Genomic DNA, 22886 nt, shown 5'->3' with positions numbered 1-22886 from the left:
GCTGCGCAAGGCAGTTCCCTAACCTGAGAGAAGAATATAAAGCATTCTAATATTATTGTATTATGCATTAACCTGAGGGTCATATTGAGGCTTTTATTTTGAAATTTGCAGTAAGCTTCATATTAAATGCCCACACTAATCCAGTGTCTAAGAGTGCTTTGGATAAACCAATCACGTCAAGCAAAAATGAGCAAATATATGATGTAAAAATTGCCAAGGCTTTTATTTTGAAATTTTCAGTAAGCATCATAAGAAATGGTCAAACTCATCCCATGTGTAACAGTGAATGTGTTAAATCGTTTCTATAATGCTCAAAACACAAGTAGTTCTAAAGGCCAGCTCAGTCCTCCTCTGTAGTAACTGACAGTTCCACCATGTTGTAGTTCTAACCTTCAGTCTTTGTAGTTCTAAAGAGCAGCTCAACTGTCATGTGAGTGAAACACACAGGGAGAGATGGAATCCTAATAGTTTTAAGCAGTTAGTTTTTCTGATCAAAGCAGGCCAAACATATCTTTACCTAAATGCTGCCAATAGCATGTGGGGTATCATTAGAATGTTTTCTGTAATTGACTTACTCCATTCAGTATATTTAAAATGACTAATAAGTAAGTAAAATAGCTAATAGTTTATTTAAGGTAAAAGTCTTATCTTAATGATCTGCCTTGCTGCGCAAGGCAGATCCCTAACCTGAGAGAAGAATATAAAGCATTCTAATATTATTGCATCGCCTTACGGCGATGCATTAACCTGAGGGCAATATGAAGGCTTTTATTTTGAAATATAAACATAAGCTTCATATTAAATGCCCACACTAATCCAACAGTGTTTGGGTTAAATTCCTTATTTACTGGCCTAAACAGCCAGTAGTTCTAAATGGAAGCTCTGTTTTAACTGAGTGTCAGAACTACAGATATGGTGTTCTGATAGTCCTATTTATTATCATTAGGTCAAAGGTTAATGCCATTGCACTGGCTTGCTGCGCAAGCCAGTGCCATAACCTGAGAGGAAAAGATAATATAGGCAGAGATTTTTGCACTGACCTGACAGAAATATTGGGGCTTTTATTGGGAAATTTCCATTAAGCTTTATTTAAAAATTACACACTAATCCTATGTGTTAGAATGGTTTGTTAAAATCAGTTATAAAATGCCCAAAACACAAGTAGTTCTAAAGGCCAGCTCATTCCAGAGTGTCCTCCCATAAGTCAGCTGCTCTGGCCTCATGTGTTCCGTTGCTATGGTAATGGATCAGCTGCTAACTGTCATGTCTGTGTGAGACAGAAAGGGGGGAAAAAAATTCTATCTTTGTGAGACACCCAGCCAATTAATATGGAAAAAGCACTCCGAACAAACCTTTGCCGTTCAGGAACCGTAATACATATTCAAAAACCGTTTGAAGCGTATAAGAGGGCTATTTGTCGTCTCCGATAGTACCGCAATTCATATTTTTACCTCATTCACAGTAATTGCAGTGATGAGACAAAAAATTGTGCAGAAACTTTTCAGAAATACATGGAAGTGAATCAGGAGGCGTCAGTTACCCTGTCCCATAATTTCACTCTGAAGCACCTTGACAGAAAACCGTAAATGCTAGAAATATCGAACACATTTTACCGGAGCAGGCAGCGTATCAATGTCATGACCGAGTTTGATACCAATCGGGCGATATTTGTGGGCGTGACGGCGATTCAAAAAATCGCTTTGGGTTCAAAAATCTGCTTAAATTCTCACTCTAAAAAGTGGCAGTTGGTTTCAGTTATGCTCTGCGTTTGACAGTTGGAAATTTTGCTCGTTTTTAGCTTTTTACTTGCCATCGTAAGTCCGATTCATATAAAATAATAGCTCCAATGCCGGGACCGAGCCGCACGTTTTGATACCACTTTTGTGGCTGGGCTCGCAGCGGTACGAGCCGCATTAACGGTAACGGAAGAATAAGTTTACTATAATAATAATAAAGAGACATTCTATTGGGTGTAGAACAATAGGTTCCTGCCCATGCAATGCATGGAGGCAGTGACTGACTTGCCATAAGTCAGTCACTGCTCTCCTTATGCATTGCTATGAAGAGACATTCTATTGGGTGTAGAACAATAGGTGCCACATGCAATGCATGGAGGCAGTGACTGACTTGCTTCGCAAGTCAGTCACTGCTCTCCTTATGCATTGCTATGGGCAGGCCCCAATAATAATAAAGAGACATTCTATTGGGTGTAGAACAATAGGTGCCTGCCATGCAATGCATGGAGGCAGTGACTGACTTGCTTCGCAAGTCAGTCACTGCTCTCCTTATGCATTGCTATGGGCAGGCCCCAATGAATACATTATGAGGTCTTCATTGATCTTTGACATCCATTTAGGAAACTATTGTGACATAATGCAGCAGGAAGCATCCTTCCATTGTTTCATCACCAACCAGGAATCGTCCAGCAGAAAGTAAAACATGTCCCCTTCCCCCACAGCGAAGTAAATATAATCCAATCAATTCTGATTTATGGATCTTGTGTTGCTCTCACATAGTCAGAGCACAGCGCTCCAAAGCACAGATTACAGCTCACAGAGTCCCTGAAGCAGAGAAACGTTACAACATGATAGTAATTGAAGGTGAAAGTTTGATTCATTAAAGTTGCAAATGGTTTGTTGGTCTCAGTGTTGATTGGATTTCCTCTTTGCAGATGATCGTTTAGTTTAGAATTAGCATTACAAAAGCCTAAACCAAATGGTATTTCCTGAGATGATAGACAAACAAAGCCAGTAAGAATACAGTGTTCAATTATTACATTTTTTTTTTGTTTAAGCTCAAATATAGGCTTCTTTAACCCCAAATTAACATGGTACTAGTTTGGTTTACTTGATTCATATCTTCACAAATGTTTCTGAGAAAGGTAACTCCAAATAACTAACGGAGAATTTGCCTGTTCCCAGAGTTTATCTGAAATATTTCAAATAAAATTCATCTTAGAGTATTTAGGTTCAGTGCTAGTTGAGACACTATTGCCTAGCATTTGCAAAGCAACCAATAAAGGAGGACCATTTCTTTTTGTTGGTGCCAAGTGGGCGAACCCAAAGAGCGACAATATGGAAGACTGTGGATGTTAGCTTCTTTTATAGGGCTGGAACTGTTTCCACTGTGCAAATTAAAGTATATTCGGTGATTGAACCATTGAAATATACAGTTATAAGTGTTTTTAAAGGTCTCACATTTCAGCTAATTACATTACATCTGCCTGGGTTTCTAACTATACGGCCAGATAGAGATTTTAATAGGAGTGGCAAAAGCAAATGACGTGGATTAGCAGAGCTTTCCAACAACTGATATTGTCATCCAGGACACCTTTATTGGATTACATCTGTCCAGAAATTGTCCTGCATGTTTTGGCATTCATACAGCAACAGTCTTCAGTCAGAGGCCTTTTTAGGTTAGTTGGAAGATTGACTGCTACTGCAGATCAGTTGTATGATATGAGTTATGACAACATTTAATTTCCGTTAAAGTATTTTTGAATTGGTTTGAGTTACTCTGGTAAAACATGGATTCATCTTGCTTGTTTTTGTAAGTTTTACGGGAGTCTCTGCTCTGCGGCAGCTGGGGCTGCAGCAGCAGGCTCGACTCCTGCTGTATTTTTTTGCAGACTAATGCAAAAAAAAAGAAAAAAGCATCCTGCACTGCCGATGAAAGTGCAGCAACAGCAGTCGGATCCAGAGTTGGAGGTAGTGCAGTCCTCTCTCCTTGGGACAAGTTTGTTTTTACAAACTCTGCAGTTTAAGTTGTGTTTGGGACCATGAGAGGAGCTTTTAGGAGTCCTGCATTGCGGCCTAATTGATGGTTTTCTGGATGGATCTGAATCTCATTGTGCCTCTGCGGAGACGAGCACAGGGCGGCACGACGAGCTGAGCGGAGAGAGGGAGTCTCATCAGCATGGAGAGGACAGAAAAAAGTGCAACTTGCTCTTTTTTCTCTCATTCTTCGTCTTCGCCGTTCTGCAGTTTGGATCCTGCTGCCTAAATTTGGCCTCTCTTGCAGGTTTTTGCAGATTAATCCCCCCTTTTTTCCACAAAGCTGTTTTTCTTTATCTTTTGAAATCAGAGGATTATCTCAGGCTAGAGCAGCCGGAGTCATTAACACGCGGCTAATGAAGCGTGGCTGGGCCGTCGGCCACAGCTGACGGGTTACCCGTTGGGCTCACAGATGGGAGCGGAGGTGTGTGTTCGGCTGTATTCCCTCTTGTCCCGTTCGGAGGAGCATCGCTGCCTGCAGGGAGCCTCCGGGAGCAGCGGGGTCCAACGTGGATGGCTGACGGGGCAGGTGTCCGAGCAGCTTGTGTTTTTTCAGAGCAAATGTCACATCTTAAAGTTCTGGACTGCATGATTAGAAACAACTGGACCCTGATCTGTGATCTGTACTGCGCCTGGAGCAATCAGGTCAGTTTTGTGAGGATTTTTTTGTTTTTCGATCTCTTTTCTCTCTGGTTGTTTTGTTGCTATTTTCAGTTGAAACGTTTTAGATTTTGCTTAAATTTGTAGATTTAGGTCGCCGTTCCCCATCGTTTGTAAGAGCAGGCGGCTCATAGATGAAGATCCATACGATGCAGAAAACAACAAAATCACAGAGTTGCACAAACAGGCTTCCTCAGCAATCTGAAAAGGAGAAGGAGTTAAATATTTTCAGGTGTCGATTAATCTAATTAATCACAATTTATTGGATTAATCGCGGATAATTGTGATTAATCAGATTCACTGTATTAATTGCGATTAATCACGATTATCGAAATAATAATCATCTAATTTAGCAATTGATTAAAAATTTACTGTAATATTCAGACTCAAAAAAGGCTATTTACTGGAAAAAAACATGTTCAGAGCAGTAATAAAGCCAAAAACTGTGACCAAAAAGGCATTTTGCATTAAGATAAAACACTTTCATCTGTAAATACGTTTTAACTAAAGCTCAAGTGGCAGTTTTAGCTTCACTTGGTTCAGATTTGCTAATAAAATTCTGTGTTATTCCGTTTTAGAAAATAAAATGTTAATTTTCCTATTTAGAAAAGGAAATATTTGTTTATTTGCATCTTTTAATGTATTCGATGAAATATCTGTAGAATGTCTCAATTTTTTGTCAGATTAAATCATTAATTGATTAATCCATTACTAAGATAATCAGCAGTTGCATCCCTACTATAGTTTGTATGAACAGAATGAAATAGGGAAAAAAGATATGCCTATCCAGGTTTTTTTTTTCTTTAAGTTGTCTCAGTTTTGTATCTATCCAAACATCAATGCCCACCTAATCTTTAAAAGGTTACATGGGGGAATCTCCAGCGGCCATTGGGTGAGAATCGGGGACCTGGCACGCTTACAAACTTTGGTCTTCGTTGGGTTAAGTGAACTCTCCAAATCAAACACGAGAGTCTAGCGCTAGCTTTAGAAACGGCTCATGGTCTTTTACCAAGACAAAAGAGGAATCCTACAGCCACTAAAATCTGATGATACTTCATTTTTGTTTACATTTTCTGGTAATGGAAGTTGCGCTCACTGTCTTTTTCAGAGTTTTTTTGTGAGATTTCCTTCAGTAGTTCTTGGTGCAGCGCCCCCAGAAGGCGAGGAGGGGAACAGGTTTTTAAAGAATGTGGTTCATTTTACACAATACAGTGTGAAAGCAACCTACAACCGACCAACCTACACAGCTGGTTGTTACAACTTTGTTACAACCTAAGTTGTAACAAATCCTGCAACTTTGGTCCCCAATCGAACCGAGTGTGTAAACACTCAAATGTACCGACGTGATTTTTGCATATTGTTACACCCAAATAGAAAAGTCCCAAGTTTTTGGTTTAATCATCTAGAACAGTGGTCCCCAACCCTGGTCCTCAGGGCCCACTGCCCTGCATGTTTCAGGTGTTTCCCTGCTGCTGTACACCTGCGTTAAATGAACAGGTGATTAACTGGCTTCTGCAGCAACTGAAAGAATGCAGAGGAGGTGATGCAATCATATGAATCTGGACTCATCCAAAACATGCAGGACAGTGGTCTCTGAGGACCAGGGTTGGGGACCATTGATCTAGAACAGGGGCCTCAAACTCCAGTCCTCGAGGGCCACAGTCCTGCAAGTTTTAGATGTGCCTCTGCTGCACCACCTGAATAGAATAATTAAGGCTCTGGAGAACTGGTCTACACAAGGTGGAGGTAATTAAGCCATTTCATTCCAGTGTTTTGTACCTGTGGCACATATAAAAACTGCAGGACTGCGGCCCTCGAGGCCTGGAGTTTGAGACCCCTGATCTAGAAAAACCCAGAACTACAGATGAAGTTTTGGAAAAGGAAGGCAAAAGACTTCTTGTTGTTCTATGTTATCTTCCAGTTTAAACTCCTATAAAGTTCAGATTTTATCCTTTTATAAAACTGTCAAAAAGTATAATGTTTTGGGTAAAAACGTTTGAGTTGCATGGTTGATCTCTGTCGCAGTTGAACACGCTCTCTTCACAACAAACTGCTGGGAATGGTCAAAAAATAGTAGATATAGAGGAACTGGGACCAGTTTGAGTCTGTCACTTTCAGAAATATGTGGATGTATGACAGGAAAATAATGAATTTGATGGGAGCAATAAGAGTTCACAATGTCCTGGCCTCTTTTTTTGAGAGGCTGGAGTTCTCCAGGAAAGGCATCCCTGACATTTGGGCTATTAATAGCCATCCTTCATTCAGAAGTGTGGAACAGGAGACCGTGGATTGCTCGGCATGCTGACCTCCGGGTGTCCCTGTGTGTCCACTGGGAGTGCCTCATGCAGCTCCAGGGGGTTTAATTAGAATTTTTTTAGTCCGGAAAAATTTCCATAAAGTACTACCGTTGGGTTTTTAACTCCACAACTGGTAAAAGTTAACTCAGAGGAAAGAGTCCAGTATTGTGATCATTTCTAAACATGGAAACCAGAGAAGGGAATGTCAAGAACAGCAATAGAAGCAAGTTTCTTATGGCAACCTGCAAGACTAACCCTGTTAAACTCTGTCAACTTCCAACCAATAGGAGATTCTCACCCCATGATGACATTTTACTAAAAATACTTTGACTTTACACCATCACTGCTGTTGTAGCGTAATTAATATTTAGGTGAATTAATGTTATCTAAAACGTTGTGCAACTTTTAATGCAACCAGAAATTTTGCTGGACGATAAATTGTCCCAGAAGTTATTGCTATAAACTGTAATATAATGGCAATACCAATAAACCCTCAAAGATGAATATTTAATGAACACCAGAACTGGAAGATATTTTATATATTCAAGATAAATTAGCAAAACAACAAATAAAATGCATTATGAAGTCTCTGTAAACAAAATCAACCTTCAAAATCAACATCTGTCATCCAGTTTTTGGTAGAAAACAACAAAAAATCACGGAAATAGAAATTATTAAACTTGTTTTAATTTATCATCTGATGGATTTATTGCTTATAACAGAAACATGGATATTGAATCTGTGTAAATTGTCCTTCAAAAAGGGGCTAGTTGAGACCAACCTTATTTTGCCTGACATGATTTTTCTGCTCACCTCTTAAGCGCTTTGAGATCAATAAAGTGATATTAGTTGGTTGATTAGCTGGGATTTGATATGTGGCTTGTGATTTCCAAGCTGTAGTTTCAAAGCAAGGATATAAAGGAAAAAGAAATTGCTTTCTGTGATATGATAGCAGTTCATTTAGATTGCGAGAAAGCGAGAGAAAGCAAGACTTCAAAAGCCGATATTAAAGGTTTCATTTTGCAATGGGACATGCTGGATTTGGAAAACAGAAATATAAATAAAAACTGGCCACAAATTTCTCATTTTTGAAGCTTGACTTTTAGCTCTTGGAGGGAAAATTGGCATGTCATGCAGGACATGTCAGAATCAATGTGGTTCAGTTCACAGAATGATGTAAGTGTATTAGCATCTAGAGGCACTGATATGGGTTTCTGTCTGTCATAAAGTGCTCTTTATCGTGTTATCTTGTCTGATGGTTTGTGTCTGTGTGGACAGAAGTCAGCTTGGCATCCTTACAAGCGTGTCGTATCTCTGACATGCCTCTGGCTTTCCACCCGGACTCTCGCACAGACAGCTCATTGTTTCATGAATTTTCCCCCCGTCTCTCCACTTTTTAATTTCGCACTGGAATGTCCAATGTGAGGAGTAAAGAGGTCTTGCCGCCGTCCCTTCCCCTTATTTAATTTTAGCCACGCTGAAAATTGTTTGCAAGCTGAACTGATGGGGCTCTGTTTCCAGAAAGCCGCTGAAAACAGCCTCTGTGCGCCAGCAGCACGGCACAGAGGCCTCATGAAATATTTACAGGCCAACACCTGGTGTGAGACTGAGAGAGAGAAGCTGTGGATCCAACTGCTCTGCCACCAATAACTGGGCGGCTCTAATAATAAACCTGCCTGACAAGAATATCTATAATTCTGAGTCAGGTGATTATCCTGAACTGGAAAGAAAAATGAAATTGGGTTTATTTTGAAATGCATCCGTCAATTTTCAGTCCCAGGATGTTGCAAATCTCTGATATATACAGATTTTAGTTAAGGCCTGAAATGATTAATCGAAATAATTGTGATTAATTGATTATTGAGATAATTGTTAAATGATTTAGGAATCGATTAATCGTTAACTGGTGTATATAGACTCAAATATTAATTAGTTAACCCAAAAAAAAAAAGAAAATAAAAAATTTGTCCTACATTGTGTTGATAATTTCATCCTGTTTTTAAAATTAGTTTAAAAACATTTTATTTTTTCTCTTTGGTTTTTAACCCAGAGTGAGTTAGCATCTGTCTTAATGTTTCTCTCCTTTACAATTCTGATGTTTTATTTCTATTTTCTTGTAGTGTTGAATGTTTGAAGTATTTTTTAGCTGCAGAAGCATCCTTAGCTAAAACGTATCAAGCGGGATGATTTGCTTCTTCTTTTTCTTTTCCTTATATCCCAGGCAAAATGAAACACTTTAACGTTGTTATAAAATGTTTATGGCTTTAAATGCAGATCCCCCAGTCCCCCTTTGTTTAAATGCTTTTCATTACATTGAGTAATGAAATTACTGAGCTGAATTATTGAGCTGAAATGATTAATTGGATTAATCACAATTAATCGATTATTGATAATCGATAATTTAGTAATCTATTAATTGTTAACAAGAGTATACAGACTCTAAGAAAGGCCATTTGCTGAAGAAATCACACTGTCAGAGCAGTAATTAAGCCTAAACTGTAAAAAAAATATATACATTTTACACTTAAGAAAAAAAGTTCTGTAAATATTGTTCAACCAAAAACTCTTTAAGTGGAAGTTTTAGCTTCAGCCAGTTAAAAATATCCTCTACTGCAGCTAAAAATAGTCAGCAGATTTATTTCTAATACTGTATAAAAAGACTTAAATAAAAAAATCAACAGAATTTTCCTATTTTTTTTATCTGATTAGTTGATTAATCATCAGAATAATCGCTAAGTGAAGTTTAGATATGTAGAGTTTAGATTTTACCTGATATTGATGAGAATCGGCTGCCTTAATATAATTTTATAATTTTTTTTTTCACGTTGAAATAAACATTTATTCTGCAACTAGGAGGACCAGAGAGGCTTTGCATAATTTTGCATATATTTGAAATTGGTGAATTTCCCTATTAACTGGAATACTAACTAACCTGTCTAAAATACAAGGAATCTATCAAAAGCTAAACTGAAAAATGATCGAAGGGTTATTTGATTTAAACTCTTATTGTTGTTTTCCTTGTGAAGGACACATAAGATGGCTCTGGGGGCGAGTTAGCCGACCCGAACCTCAAAGAGCGACACGGATTAATAATTCATAGATGAGAAAACCAATTATTGGAGGGACTGCTTGCACCGGGGCAGGGGGAACCCCGGGGACTCTGACTGGCCCACCTGCCCTCCGTCTCCTGGGGGTCGGCGGAGGTGATGTCTGGGCGGAGGAAGAGCGCCGTGTGCAGGTCCGTTCCTTTGTTTGGGCCGTTCTGCTCTGAGATCTGGCATGTGGGGGTTGGACCTGCCACAGGAGAGGAAACACACCCAGCAGGGAGGGGAAAATGACAGACACACGACAGTTCTGTCCATCTGACACACGACGGTTCTGTCCATCTGACACACGACGGTTCTGTCCATCTGACACACGACGGTTCTGTCCATCTGACACACGACGGTTCTGTCAAACCAACGCTTCTCTTCGCTTTGCTTTTTGGGATGTTTCTTATTTAAATAAGGGGATCAGTTCGTTCATTGCTTCCTCTAAAAGTTTGTGTTTTACATTTAAAAAGGCAGAGAACTGATTTCCATCTGTCTGTCCATCCATCCATCCATCCATCTGTCCATCCATCCATCCATCCACCCATCCATCCACCCGTCCACCCATCCATCCATCCATCCATCCATCCACCCATCCATCCACCCGTCCACCCATCCATCCATCCATCCATCCACCCATCCATCCACCCGTCCACCCATCCACCCATCCATCCATCCACCCATCCATCCATCTATCCATCCACCCATCCATCCATCCACCCATCCATCCATCCATCCATCCAACCATCCATCCACCCATCCATCCATCCATCCATCCACCCATCCATCCATCCATCCACCCATCCATCCACCCATCCACCCGTCCACCCATCCATCCATCCGTCCACTCATCCATCCATCCACCCACCCATCCATCCATCCACCCATCCATCCATCCATCCACCCATCCATCCACCCATCCATCCATCCACCCATCCATCCACCCATCCATCCGTCCACCCATCCATCCATCCGTCCACCCATCCATCCATCCATCCACCCACCCATCCATCCATCCACCCATCCATCCATCCACCCATCCACCCATCCATCCGTCCACCCATCCATCCATCCACCCAACCATCCATCCATCCACCCATCCATCCATCCACCCATCCATCCATCCATCCACCCATCCATCCATCCATCCACCCACCCATCCATCCATCCACCCATCCATCCATCCACCCATCCATCCATCCATCCATCCACCCACCCATCCATCCATCCATCCATCCATCCATCCACCCACCCATCCATCCATCCACCCATCCATCCATCCACCCATCCATCCATCCATCCATCCACCCACCCATCCATCCATCCACCCACCCATCCATCCATCCACCCATCCATCCATCCATCCATCCACCCACCCATCCATCCATCCATCCATCCACCCATCCATCCATCCATCCACCCACCCATCCATCCACCCATCCACCCACCCATCCATCCATCCATCCATCCACCCATCCATCCATCCATCCACCCACCCATCCATCCATCCATCCATCCACCCATCCATCCATCCATCCATCCACCCACCCATCCATCCATCCATCCATCCACCCATCCATCCATCCATCCACCCACCCATCCATCCACCCATCCATGTTTCAGGATCTATAGTCGTTTTAATCACAGTTTAGAGAATCGCCGCTCTAATTCGTTCTGTTTATGTTAAAATGTTTCATGTAAATATTGAAGCATCACTGATTTCCTTTTTTCTGGAGTTTTCATATTTGGATTAAACTGATATCCATTCGTTTATTTTTCCATCCTCCTCTCAGAGGGACAATGAGCTGCAGACTGATTTTGTGTTTTGTTGTGGACTTGTGTTGATTCACCGCTGCATTGTGTCTTCCTTTCTGTCCGCTCGCTCCATCCATCCTTTATTCCTGCTGCCACATTTATTAACATCTCAAAGCAGGTGGAGGTCCGGGGGGGTTGTTACCATTCACTGTACCATACTGTGGATCCTATAATATTGTCACCAATAAAAGTCCTTCTGGATTTAAAAAAAAAAAAACTATGAAATTTGAGTTTGGTACAAATAATTTACACAGTAAAGTCATAAAGTATTTGTTTTTTGCTCCTGACTATCTGCACATTTTATTTGTTTACAGTCCTATAGTACTACAGTAATAACAACAGTGTATTTTATCTCTCCCGACATATTTTGTGGATTAAATTGCAAATCTCCTTATGACCCCAACCTTGTTCTCACAAGAGGATGAACATTCCTTATATTAGCTGAAAGTATTTAGAAAATCCAGCCAAAGCAATATTGACCATAAATATTGCAGTTGACAGTTTGTGTTGCAGTAAAATCACATTTTCCTGAGCTGTGCCTCCAACTCTGTCTGTGACCTTTAGCGCCATTCAGTGGCTTTGTGCTTTGGGTCGTCTGTGGGCTTTAAAAAACAAACAAAAAACAGCCCGCTAAACTTCGGAAATATTTAACTGACTTTATTGTTGTGTAATTATGACTTCATTCTGGTAGTATTATGAATTAATCTTGTACAATTATGATTTATTCTAGAATTATTTCTATTTTATTCTCGTAATATTCTAATTTCTCCAATTATCTCAATTTAATTGTCATTAGAATTTGAGCAACTTTATTCACGTAATATGATTTTAAACTTGCATAATTTTCGCTTTATTCTGGTAATATTATGACTTTATATTGGTAACATTGTGGCAATTTTCATATAATTATGACTGTATGCTTGGAATATTATGACTTTATTCTTGTGTTATTTCCACTTTATTGTTTGTTGTTGTACCACTTTATTCTTGTAATATTATGAATCTATTCTTTAATATTTTGGATTTATTGTTGTAGTCCTTTTTCCTCGTAATATTATGAGTTTATTCTCAAAATGAGGGGAAAAAAATGCTTTGCAATTCTGGTGCCTTGTGTCTCACCTGATTGCAGAACTTCACACACATATTAAGAAACTATCAGACTTTTATGTGTCTTACTCATTAAACAAAACCTGCAGCACAATCTTCTTATCATGAACGTATAGTTTAGTCAAGACTCTTCACTATTCTTGGTATTAAATCAATGGAAATATGAGACAGGAAAAATTCCAGCCAAGAGAGAAAATGTGATTTTGTTGGGTTTGTAAATGATTCTTTCTGAGATGTATTCTGGTTTGTGCAATAAATGTAGAATCAGTTGTTTTTGCTGCAGTGAAGCATTAAACCAGAGAGTGATGTCTCCCACTGAGACAGGTTCATATTTGCACACAAAGTATGGGTTAAGTATGCTAACTGATTGTTTATTATTATATTAATGTTCTAAGTGTCAGACCCTGGGATTTGAGACAAACAGGATGCATGGTTTTAATTTTTTACTTAAGAATATCTAAAAATTGTTGAATACATTTGCAACAAGTTTTTCAATGAGTATAGATTGTAGTGCAGTGTGAAAGGGAATCGCACCAGCTGAAAATGTAACAAATGTCGCAACTTTGGTTCGCAGTCAGAGTCTACCAAATTCTGAATTCTGAAAACAAACTATGCTTTTTTTCACTGTTTCAGATCAAATTTTAATCCTAAAATGCTCAAATTAGAGAAGGCAATCAGATTATTAGCTTCACTTTCAACCTCAAGCATTTGGCATGCAGAGGCGACAAATACAGCATAAAATTTCAAATATATATATAAAAAAAAGAAAAATCTGCATCTGTTGACAGTGCAGGAGTGTAAGCAGGTTTTTGAAGAGTTTGGTTCATTTGACACAGTGTAGTGTGAAAGCGAACTGCACCAGCTGAAAATGTAACAAATGTTGTGATGTTTCATCCTGAGTTAAACCGAATCTACCAGACTCTCAGGTGTAGAAACACCCTGACGCTTCTTATCCTGGATTTTATTTACATGTTGTAAATAAAATTGCACAAATGTGCGCCAAATTCTTTAGATTTCACAATTGTGCTTTACTTTTTACTTGCTTTATGGTAGGCCAGTCGTAATGAGCAATAACTCAACTAAACTCATGATAAATTAAAATGGGCTCTATAATTTTCATTTGCATATTTTATTGTTTTTCTCTTCTTTTTTTTTTAAAATGTTCAGTTTGTTGCTTTGGTCTCAACTAGCCCATTTTTATCATTCATTTTATTTGTTGTTTCTGTTTGTTTATTTTAGATATGTAAATGTTTTCCAGTTCCAGTGTTTAGTGTTCATTAGAATTTAAAGTTTATTTATCTTTGAAAACGTGTTCTTACATTATGACATTATCATTATATTATGTGAAAAAGATCTCAAAACAACAATATTATCATTTATTGCAATAACTTTTTGACAATTTATCGCCCTGGAAACTTTGTTATTGTGCCAGGCTTAGTGATGCATTCCTTTTTTTAGAAAAGTCGAAGCGTAACAAATAGGTCATGTTTTAAAGCCGGAGTGCTGAATCTAGCTGCTGCATCATCTCTGCTGCAGCGCTGCATTGTGGGTGAGCGGTTGTAGTGAAAAGAGGTGTGAACAGAATGCTGATTCACAACAACACCCCTCCCCCTCCACACAGAGCCATTTAATCCTGGCGACATATGTGCACGGCGGTGGCCGCAGTAAACACACTGCGGCCGCCGCCACCGCCGCTTTTATCTTTTCAGGTTTTCAGGCGCTCGTTCTTAGCAAAACCAAGGAGCGCAGACTCGTCCGTGGAGTTGTAACCTTGGTAACGCAGAGGAATGATGGGGTGTTGGTGACGTGTGACGGGATGATACTAAATGCAGCTGAGCCTGCTTGACAAAATAAGGTTGGAAAAGATGCAGCAATCTTTGCTGCATTGCAGACAGAGCTGGTGGGAACATCACCAGAGGGTGGCGCTGTGTTAGCAGCGATTTCTCTGTATTTTTTTCCCTGATTTACTTATCCCCTCCTTGACTCTACTAATAAAACATATTGGCTTGTTATTTCCCATCATCCCACTTTACTTTCTTCTCTTCCTCAGCGCCCCTCTCTGTTCTGCTCCTAGGTTTCAAACAGAAAGGAGCGGTTACATCATGCATGACAGTGAGAGCATGGAGAGGATTGGAGGGTTGAATAATCCCTCTGCAGAGTCCTGACAGACAATCTATACACCACTGGTGTGTGTCGGTCAGCTGCTCTATCCTCTCACACTCTGCTGCTTCCAGAGGACAAACCGCTTGACCTGTCCTCATGTCAGTCAGTAAAACCAGGGAACGACACCTTGTCCTCCTCTTCTCGTAGAAATGTTTCTAAACAGGAGAAACAGGAAGTGTCAACACATAAGAAGGAAGAAAGAGCATGTGCCTTTTGGGAAATATTAGCAGTATAAAACCAGTTTTGTTCCTGCGTCCAAAATTTGATTCAGCATAGTTTTAATATTGTTTCTATTTTATTATCTTATTTTTATTTTTAGTCTTGACCTTGTGAGAATACCGTGTTTTCAGTCTGTTTTTTAGGGATTTTTTGTATGTTAGTAAGGGTATCATGTTACTACTGGTGAAAACGACAAAGAAGATGACAGGAAGTGGTTGGAGGACGATGGTGTGGTGTGTTTTTTAATGACTTATCGCTTGAACAAACTTATCCACACTTGATTTTTAATTGTGTTTCTTATTTAGAAGAAATACTGAATTTGCAAAATTGTGTTTTCCAACATTAGCAGGGTATTGACAAAGTTTGGTGCACATTTGTAATGGACATACTCCTGGCGGTGATGAATTGCAGCTAAACTGAGACTGACAGAGAGGTTCATAGAAACACGCCAGCGTTGAAAAAACTCATGTTTTTTTGATTAATACCTTTTTGCACTATGATAAAGCGATTTTTTTTTTTTTTTTTTGGCTGTGTCGATATTAGTGCATTTAAAAAAAAAAAAAATTTAGCATCACGAGTCAACAGGATGTTACTACTGACAGAAACTGCAGAGAAGACAAGATGTGTTTGTAGGATAATGATGCAACAGGTTTTCTAATGACTTATTTTGTGCCTGACAAAATAATAAAACAATAATAATAATGAAACGAGCCTCATAGAGACAGAGGCGAAAACACTCTGCTCAAAATGTTTATTTCCCTGCAGAACCTTACATTTCTGTGTTTATGTGTCATTTTACAACCAGTTTTCACAAATGGCATCCATGTGTCTTTCTTTTGGTTTTAATTTTTTAAAAGGGCCCCCTCTGCATGCCAGAGCGAGTGGCTCACAAGCCGACTGGCTGTTTACTGGAGACGTAGAACACTGCCGCCACACCCTCGCTGCTGCGCTGCCAGCTAATGATTACTAAACCATCACAGGAAATTAAAGCAGAGTAAATTAGAAAAAGTCGGGGGATAGAGATGTTATGTTGTGAGATATGAAGTGCAGAGAGATGGGGAGGGAAGAGGAGCGAGTCCATTATTTCTTCCAGCTGGGCCGGGGTGGGGCTGTCCTGGCCTGGATTGTTGAGTTCTGACCCATTCGCCAGATGATTTCTTTGTGCACATTTTCAGTGGAATTTGGTTTTGGAATGTTATTTTTTATTAAAAGGGTTCTGTTTCTGGGATTATTGTCAGGACTGCGGCTGTTTTGGCTGCTTTTCCCTCATACTGCGACCCGATGAACTGTGAGGAAGGAAAATGTCTCGACGGCGTAAAGAAAGATTTACTGTTTCCATCAGCTGATTGGACAAGAGCTGAGGAAAACCTTCCATCCATCCATCCATCCGTATGTCCATCCATCCATCCATCCATCCATCCATCCATCCATCCATTTCACTGTGTATAGATCCTGGTCTGATACATGAAGCTCACTTCCTGTTCTCTTGTTTTTATTTTTTAATAGACCAGGATGCAGAGTTGGAGATCTGCACCAATGTGAGAACCAGTAGTTGTTTTAGCAGGTTCTATAGTCCATTGTGTCTTATGTGAATTTATAATGCACTTTTACATTCTTCCATTTAATATGGGCCAAAAACCATCAACTGTACGTATGAAACTGCACAGTCCAGTAACTGAGCTGCCAGTGTCCGAACAGTCGATGCTTCATCATGAGAAATAATGCAACGACAAAAACTAGCATAACCAGTTTGCTAGACGGAGGCATGGAAGTCAGGATTTAGTTGTGAAAGATAACGAAAGTGTCGCTGACAGCTGTACCACCGCACAACTCGTAAAAACACGATTTTAAAACCAAACCATACCGGCCTCACCGCATTCTGCTCTTCTGACAGCGATTCGGTGCATGCCTCGGCCGTGTGGTTTTCATCCTCGTCTCTCATCTCTTCATTATTCAATTACACAGTTAAACACATGTTAGGTCTGGTATTAACCGCGTGGAGGAGCCGCTGGATGGAGGGAAGCAGTAAAGATCCATTGTGGGCTCTTTAGTCGGCACTGATTTGCCTGGTTTGTGTTTAACCAGGAATACGCTACGCAGCCAGGGAAGTCGGTAGGTAAGTTGGAATTAGAAACAGATGGAGCTTTGGGAAAAGGAAGAACCTGCGAGATATAGGAGTTTGGAAACCCGTTTCCTTCTGTCCTTGTTTCCTTCCTTTCAGTTTTTTCTGTGCCTCCTTACTTTTTTGTTCCATATCTATTTATAGTTGTTCTGTTGTAAAAAATTATCTCCATAAATTCAAAGTAACCTTTAGTATTTAATATTTTAAAATAAACATAAGTGACTAGAAGCTGCGGAGGCTGGAAACGGTTTGGATTCTTACGTAGGAGATGAGTTGGAGCCACAATCAACATTCCTCCATGATTCCTGAAGGTTTTCCATCCATCCATCCATCCATCCATCATTATAAACTATGCTTACAGAAGCACTATTGTCCGGTTTCCAGTGTTTTCCATTCATCCTTTCATTTTGTTCTCATAGTTTCTAATTACATGCTGTATGTAATCACTGCTGTGATGCTTTCTTTTGTGTTTGGCATTTTGAAAGTGATCGAACTTTCAAAATAGACTCAAACAGGACAGAAAATGTCTTCCTGGAAAGTACAAAATCTCAAAATAACAATGATTCATTCATCATCGCAACTCAGGATGATGCCGATTGGCGTTGGCGGTCTTGTGACTTTGTACCCACATACAATCTAAACGCACCAGTGGTTCACGCCCACATGTATGTGAGTAAACAGAGTCAGTGCGCACAGCCAGAGAGTTAGACACACTTACTCAGGGCCCTTTCTGCGGCTTCTGCATTCCTGTAGGCGTATCTCACCAACTGCTTTTAATCAGCCGGGTCACGAGGCGCTCCAGATGGGCCTCAGCGCTGGGTGGGGCTGCAGTGGACACGGCGGAGGCGGAGGGGGCCGGAGTTTGTAATAGTCAACATATCTTTCCCTGTTCTCCTCTCAGCATCCACTCCTGCCTTGCATTGCGTCACCCTCCTTAGAGACCGGTGTTGGACAGCCCTGCACCGCCCCGGCCCTTCTGCACTCAGAGACTTTTAACAGACATTTACTAGAAAACGGTTTCCATCATTTTGTTCAGTCTGAAGATGAAGATGGATTTTATGGTTTACAACGGTTAAGTTCAGCTTGTAGTTGATTAGTAGGCCTGAACAATAAATTAGTATACATATTACGATACATATTACGATACATATTACAATAAATCAGTAATATGTATCGCATGGGGTTAGCACCACAGCATGCTAACCCCATGCTGTGGTGCCGCAAGGGGTTAGCAGGCCCTTCCGCGCGGACGTCGTGGGTTCAACTCCCGGTCCCGACGACCTTTACTGCATCTCTTCCCCCCTCTCCTCGCCCTCTTTCCTGTCTGCCTACTGTCACAAAAGTACGAGCCACTAGCGCCACAAAAACTCTTAGGAGAAAAAAAAAAAAAGACTTGTGATCAGTATCAATAGATAATACGTCTGATGGAATATTCAATAAGTTCAATAGGTTCTGATCCAGAACCGCACAGCATTCTGGGAGATGTAGGCAGAGGAAAACTTTAGCTGCTCAACTTCTGACGACCAGCTAAGCTAGCCTGGTGGCAACAACTACCTCACTCACTCTGTGGTTACCTAGCAACAACTTACTCACTCTTTGGTTACCTAGCAACAACGTGTTGAGTAGCAGCCGCAGCAGTTTATTTTTATTTTTTCCCTCCGGGGGGTCTTTTGTGGGCTCTAGTGTCCCTTATATGACAGTAGGCTGACAGGAAAGGGGGAGAGAGAGTGGGGAAGACATGCGGCAAATGTCGCCGGGTCCAGGAATCGAACCCGTGACGGCTGCGTCGAGGACTGAAGGCCTTAATATGTGGGTTGCGCTATTCCCTACGCCACCACAGCACGCCCAGGCACAGCAGTTTAAGGTTCTGCCTCATAACTGCTTAAAAACAAAAAACAACGGCGTGAACTGAAAACTGTGGATAAAAAAGGAAGGATAAGAAAGGTCACAGCACCAGTTTGGCAGTATTATGGAGATTTAAAACAAAAATTAATCAATAATTATCGATATCGACTGATACAAAATGCTTATATCGTGACACGTTTTTCAGCCATATCGTTCAGCCCTGTTGAATTGTTGGCCAGATGGTGAAGCTCGAATAAAATAAGCCAGGAATCTTTTTCTGCTGTGTTCTAGTGTCCTATTCAAAGTAGGAATAAAGTTGACATAGTGGATCATTTTGAGATTAACATTTCTGGAAGAAAGTTGGTAGGGCTGAAACGATTAATCACATTAATCGTAATTAATCGATCACTGATATTATTGTCAACTAATTTACTAACTGGTTAATTGTTTACTGGAGTACTCAGACTCAAAAAATGGAATTTGGTTATATCTGTTCTAGCCATAGGGACTCAAATGTTATAGTTTTACATTCACCTGGGTCCAATTCACAAAGAGCTTTTCACATGTTGACGTTAGAAATATTTTTTTAGCTGGAGATGCAACATTTGCTACAAATGATCAATGACTGTTTATTTGTATCTTTAAATGTATTTCTATTATTGTACAAAAATAGCATACATAAACATCTGCAGAATCTGCCAATCCGATTAATTAATTGATCTAAAACAATCCTTAGTTGCAGCACCAGAAGTTAGTGCAAAAACTATTAGTTGAAATTAAGTGCTACATCTGTGTAATATTATAGTATGAAGGGTGCTTCATGAATAGAATTGATTAATTAAAAACGTAAGTATTTTATTGCAGGTGTTGTCTATAGAGAAACGTTTAGTAAATTCATCCCTTCAGTTGTTGAACAGTCAGTCTCTTGATGGTCTTTCTCTGAGCATATTTACAGTTTGCTGCATTGATTTCCTGACTGTTCTGTCTTACTGTTGTTACCTGGGAACTGTTTCCTGTCTTCCACCTCACCACTTCTTCCCCTCTATTATCGATGTCTCACATTGCAGGGTCTGATTCAACCTACAGGTTTTGTTTTTTTAATTTAGTATAATTTAGACCTAAGGGACTGAAATGGTTGTTGATTATGTGTCTGGTTAATGATTTCTGTGTCGATTTAGACATATGGATTTGACTGTTATCCTGTTTAAAGACCCATAGGCTGATAGAGGTCACTGTCTTTTACTCAGCCCACAGCATCATGATCCTCCATCTAGAATGGCTGTTTCATATATAGATGTCTTGTTTCAATCCTAAACATCAATCCTTTTTTCCATTTAAAGTCCCAGCAGAATATAACATCTCTATTTGTCACAACAACAAATGTTCCTGGATGATAAATTGTCCCAAAAGTTATTGCGATAAACGACAATATTGTTTTGAGACCATTTTCAACATCATGGTAATGGGTCAAAGACACAAGAACATATTCTCAAATATCAATATACTATAAATTGGAACAAACATTTAAAATTGGAACTGGAACATATTATAAATATACAGAAATAAATAAACAAAACAACTGAAACTACAAATAAAACAAATTATGAAATCTCTGTAAACAAAACTGTCCTTCTAAAAGGTCTGGTTGAGACCAAAACACCCGACTGAAGACTTTTATCATCCAGTTTTTTAGTACAAGAGAAAGAAAAAAAAAATTTTTACAAATGGAAATTATTGAGTTTGTTTTAATTTATCTTCTGATTAATTGATTTATTGCTTATTACAACAGGCCTAATGTTCATATGTTTATGTTTGTGATGGTTGTGAGGTCTAACAGTCGTTTTTTTCCTGATTTACTAGAAAGTCATTTTGAAGATTTTTTTTACGTAAATCATCCTCTGCTTTACAATATATTTACTCCAGAAATGAAAAGTGATGCACCACAAATTAAAATTATATTTTTATTCATAAAATTGAAATATAAATTGTTAAAAATGCTTAGGTCAGCTTGTAGGGTATTGGTGATGTGGTAGGTTGTTGGTCTGAGGTTCAACTTCTTACCTTTGCTACCCTTTCCTGCCTGAAACATGCCTTTAGCGCCACAAAATCTTTCAAAAAAGAAACATCAGTTTAAGGCTGCACCAACGATTGTTTAAATTATCGATTAATCTATTGTGTATTCTGATGATTAATCGATTAATTGTATGAAAAATGGCATATTCTACATATTTTCCATTTAACACCTTAAGCCTTCTTTATACAATATTAGAAACATTTCTAGAAATAACTGTTTAAATTAAGAAAATAAACAATCCTTTAGTAAATCTGAACCAGATGAAGCTAAAACCGCCACTTACCGATTTTTACCTAAAACATATTTATAGACAAAGAGGTTCTTATCTGAAATGCAAAATCTTTTTGTTGTATAGTTTTAGCTTAACTACTACTCTGAATGTATTGTTTTGTTCTTCAATAAAATAGCCTTTTTGAGTCTTAACACTCCAGTTAATGAGTAATTGATTGCTAAATTAGTTTAGGATTACTTCAGTAATTGATTAATCACGATTAATCGTTTCAGTCTTACATCAGTTAAAATAGTTTAATAGGAATTACTGAAATGCCAATTATCAGGCGGTTGGCTTTAGATCAAGCTACTAGCCTTTATTAATTGGAATGAAGGATCCCAACTCTTTTTAAAGGTTTTATGAGTAGATATAATATATTTAGTTACCTCTTACTTCAGCTGTGTTGCTGATTTGATGCGCTGAAGGCATTACGCAGCAGAGCAGAGACTCCTGCTGCTATTCCGGACACGACGTTGGATCTCGGCTGTCATTAGGACTGCTTAGTTTAGCAGATGATCCTGCATCTCCTAGAAGGATTAAGGAGGTTACACCAATAGAAGCATGCTTTCATGGCTGCCACTTGATGCCTGCATCTCCACCGACTGGCTCCTAAAATCACCAGGAACCTCATTTGCAAATTTGAATGTTTTGAATATTATAGGATTAAATACGTCAAATCCTAGCTTAACCTTTAACCCTAACTTTTAGGCCTTTTTGTTAAAAGTGAAACATTTTTGGTCTATTCAACATTTGGCAAGTAAAATCTCATTCCATTTTACATTCTGTTCATAGTTTACTGGTTTTGCACCAGTTTTAGTCTAATCATAACCAGTTACTCAGATCTCAGTCGGTGTCGGTTTCAAAGCAGGTTTAGTGATTAGTCAGGTGTTTTCGCTCACAGCCTCGCCCACTTCTTTTCCCACAGGACATAAACAGTTTGCTGGTGAAACCATCTGGTCCTCAGTCTGGGCTTGCAGAACCACAAACCGTCCGTTCACCTTTTCATTCACAGTTTCACACATGAGGTCAGACATCCTTCAAGACAATATCCTGAGTCAGAGTGTCGGACAGAATCTTCTTGAAATTACATTTATGAATTACCGTCCAGGAAAGACAAATAAAGCCAGGAATTTTGTGCAAAATTTGATTTGAACAAAATTTGTGTGGTCTAGTTTGTTCTAAGTCAAGTCAAGCCTTTTGTCTTCAGAGGACAAATCTAAGTCAAGTCTCGAGTCTTTCTAATGCAGCCTGACCCAAATCTGAATTTTGTTTTTGCCCGTGTGCGACACGTCCAACGTTTTCACTGCTGTCTGAATGGAACAATTCCAATCTATTTATCTCCCCAAAGAAATGTGACTTGTACCATTTATGTCTCATGTGTGGTATTAAATCAAATACATGTTAGTGTTCAAAGCTCCTTTCTGTCAGATTTAATCCAACTTTTCTGTTGC

At 39.5% G+C, this 22886-nt stretch overlaps 1 protein-coding gene across 3 annotated transcripts in view; it reads left to right on the top strand.

Annotated features, from left to right (window-relative positions):
* LOC122823939 (rho GTPase-activating protein 21-like) overlaps positions 1-22886 on the top strand; it is a 107046-nt gene that overhangs the window by 33188 nt on the left and 50972 nt on the right. The window contains exon 1 of one of the 3 annotated variants that reach the window (XM_044104009.1): positions 3716-4418. The exons of the other annotated variants lie outside the window; for them this stretch is intronic. Within the exon in view, the coding sequence (XP_043959944.1) occupies positions 4287-4418 (132 nt within the window). The 5' untranslated portion in view covers positions 3716-4286. Of the gene's footprint in view, positions 1-3715; positions 4419-22886 lie in introns of those variants that run through there. 3 annotated transcript variants of the gene reach the window in all.

Source organism: Gambusia affinis, linkage group LG21 (genome assembly GCF_019740435.1).
Source record: "Gambusia affinis linkage group LG21, SWU_Gaff_1.0, whole genome shotgun sequence".
NCBI lineage: Eukaryota > Metazoa > Chordata > Actinopteri > Cyprinodontiformes > Poeciliidae > Gambusia > Gambusia affinis.
This window is presented reverse-complemented; position numbering and strand designations above follow the sequence as displayed.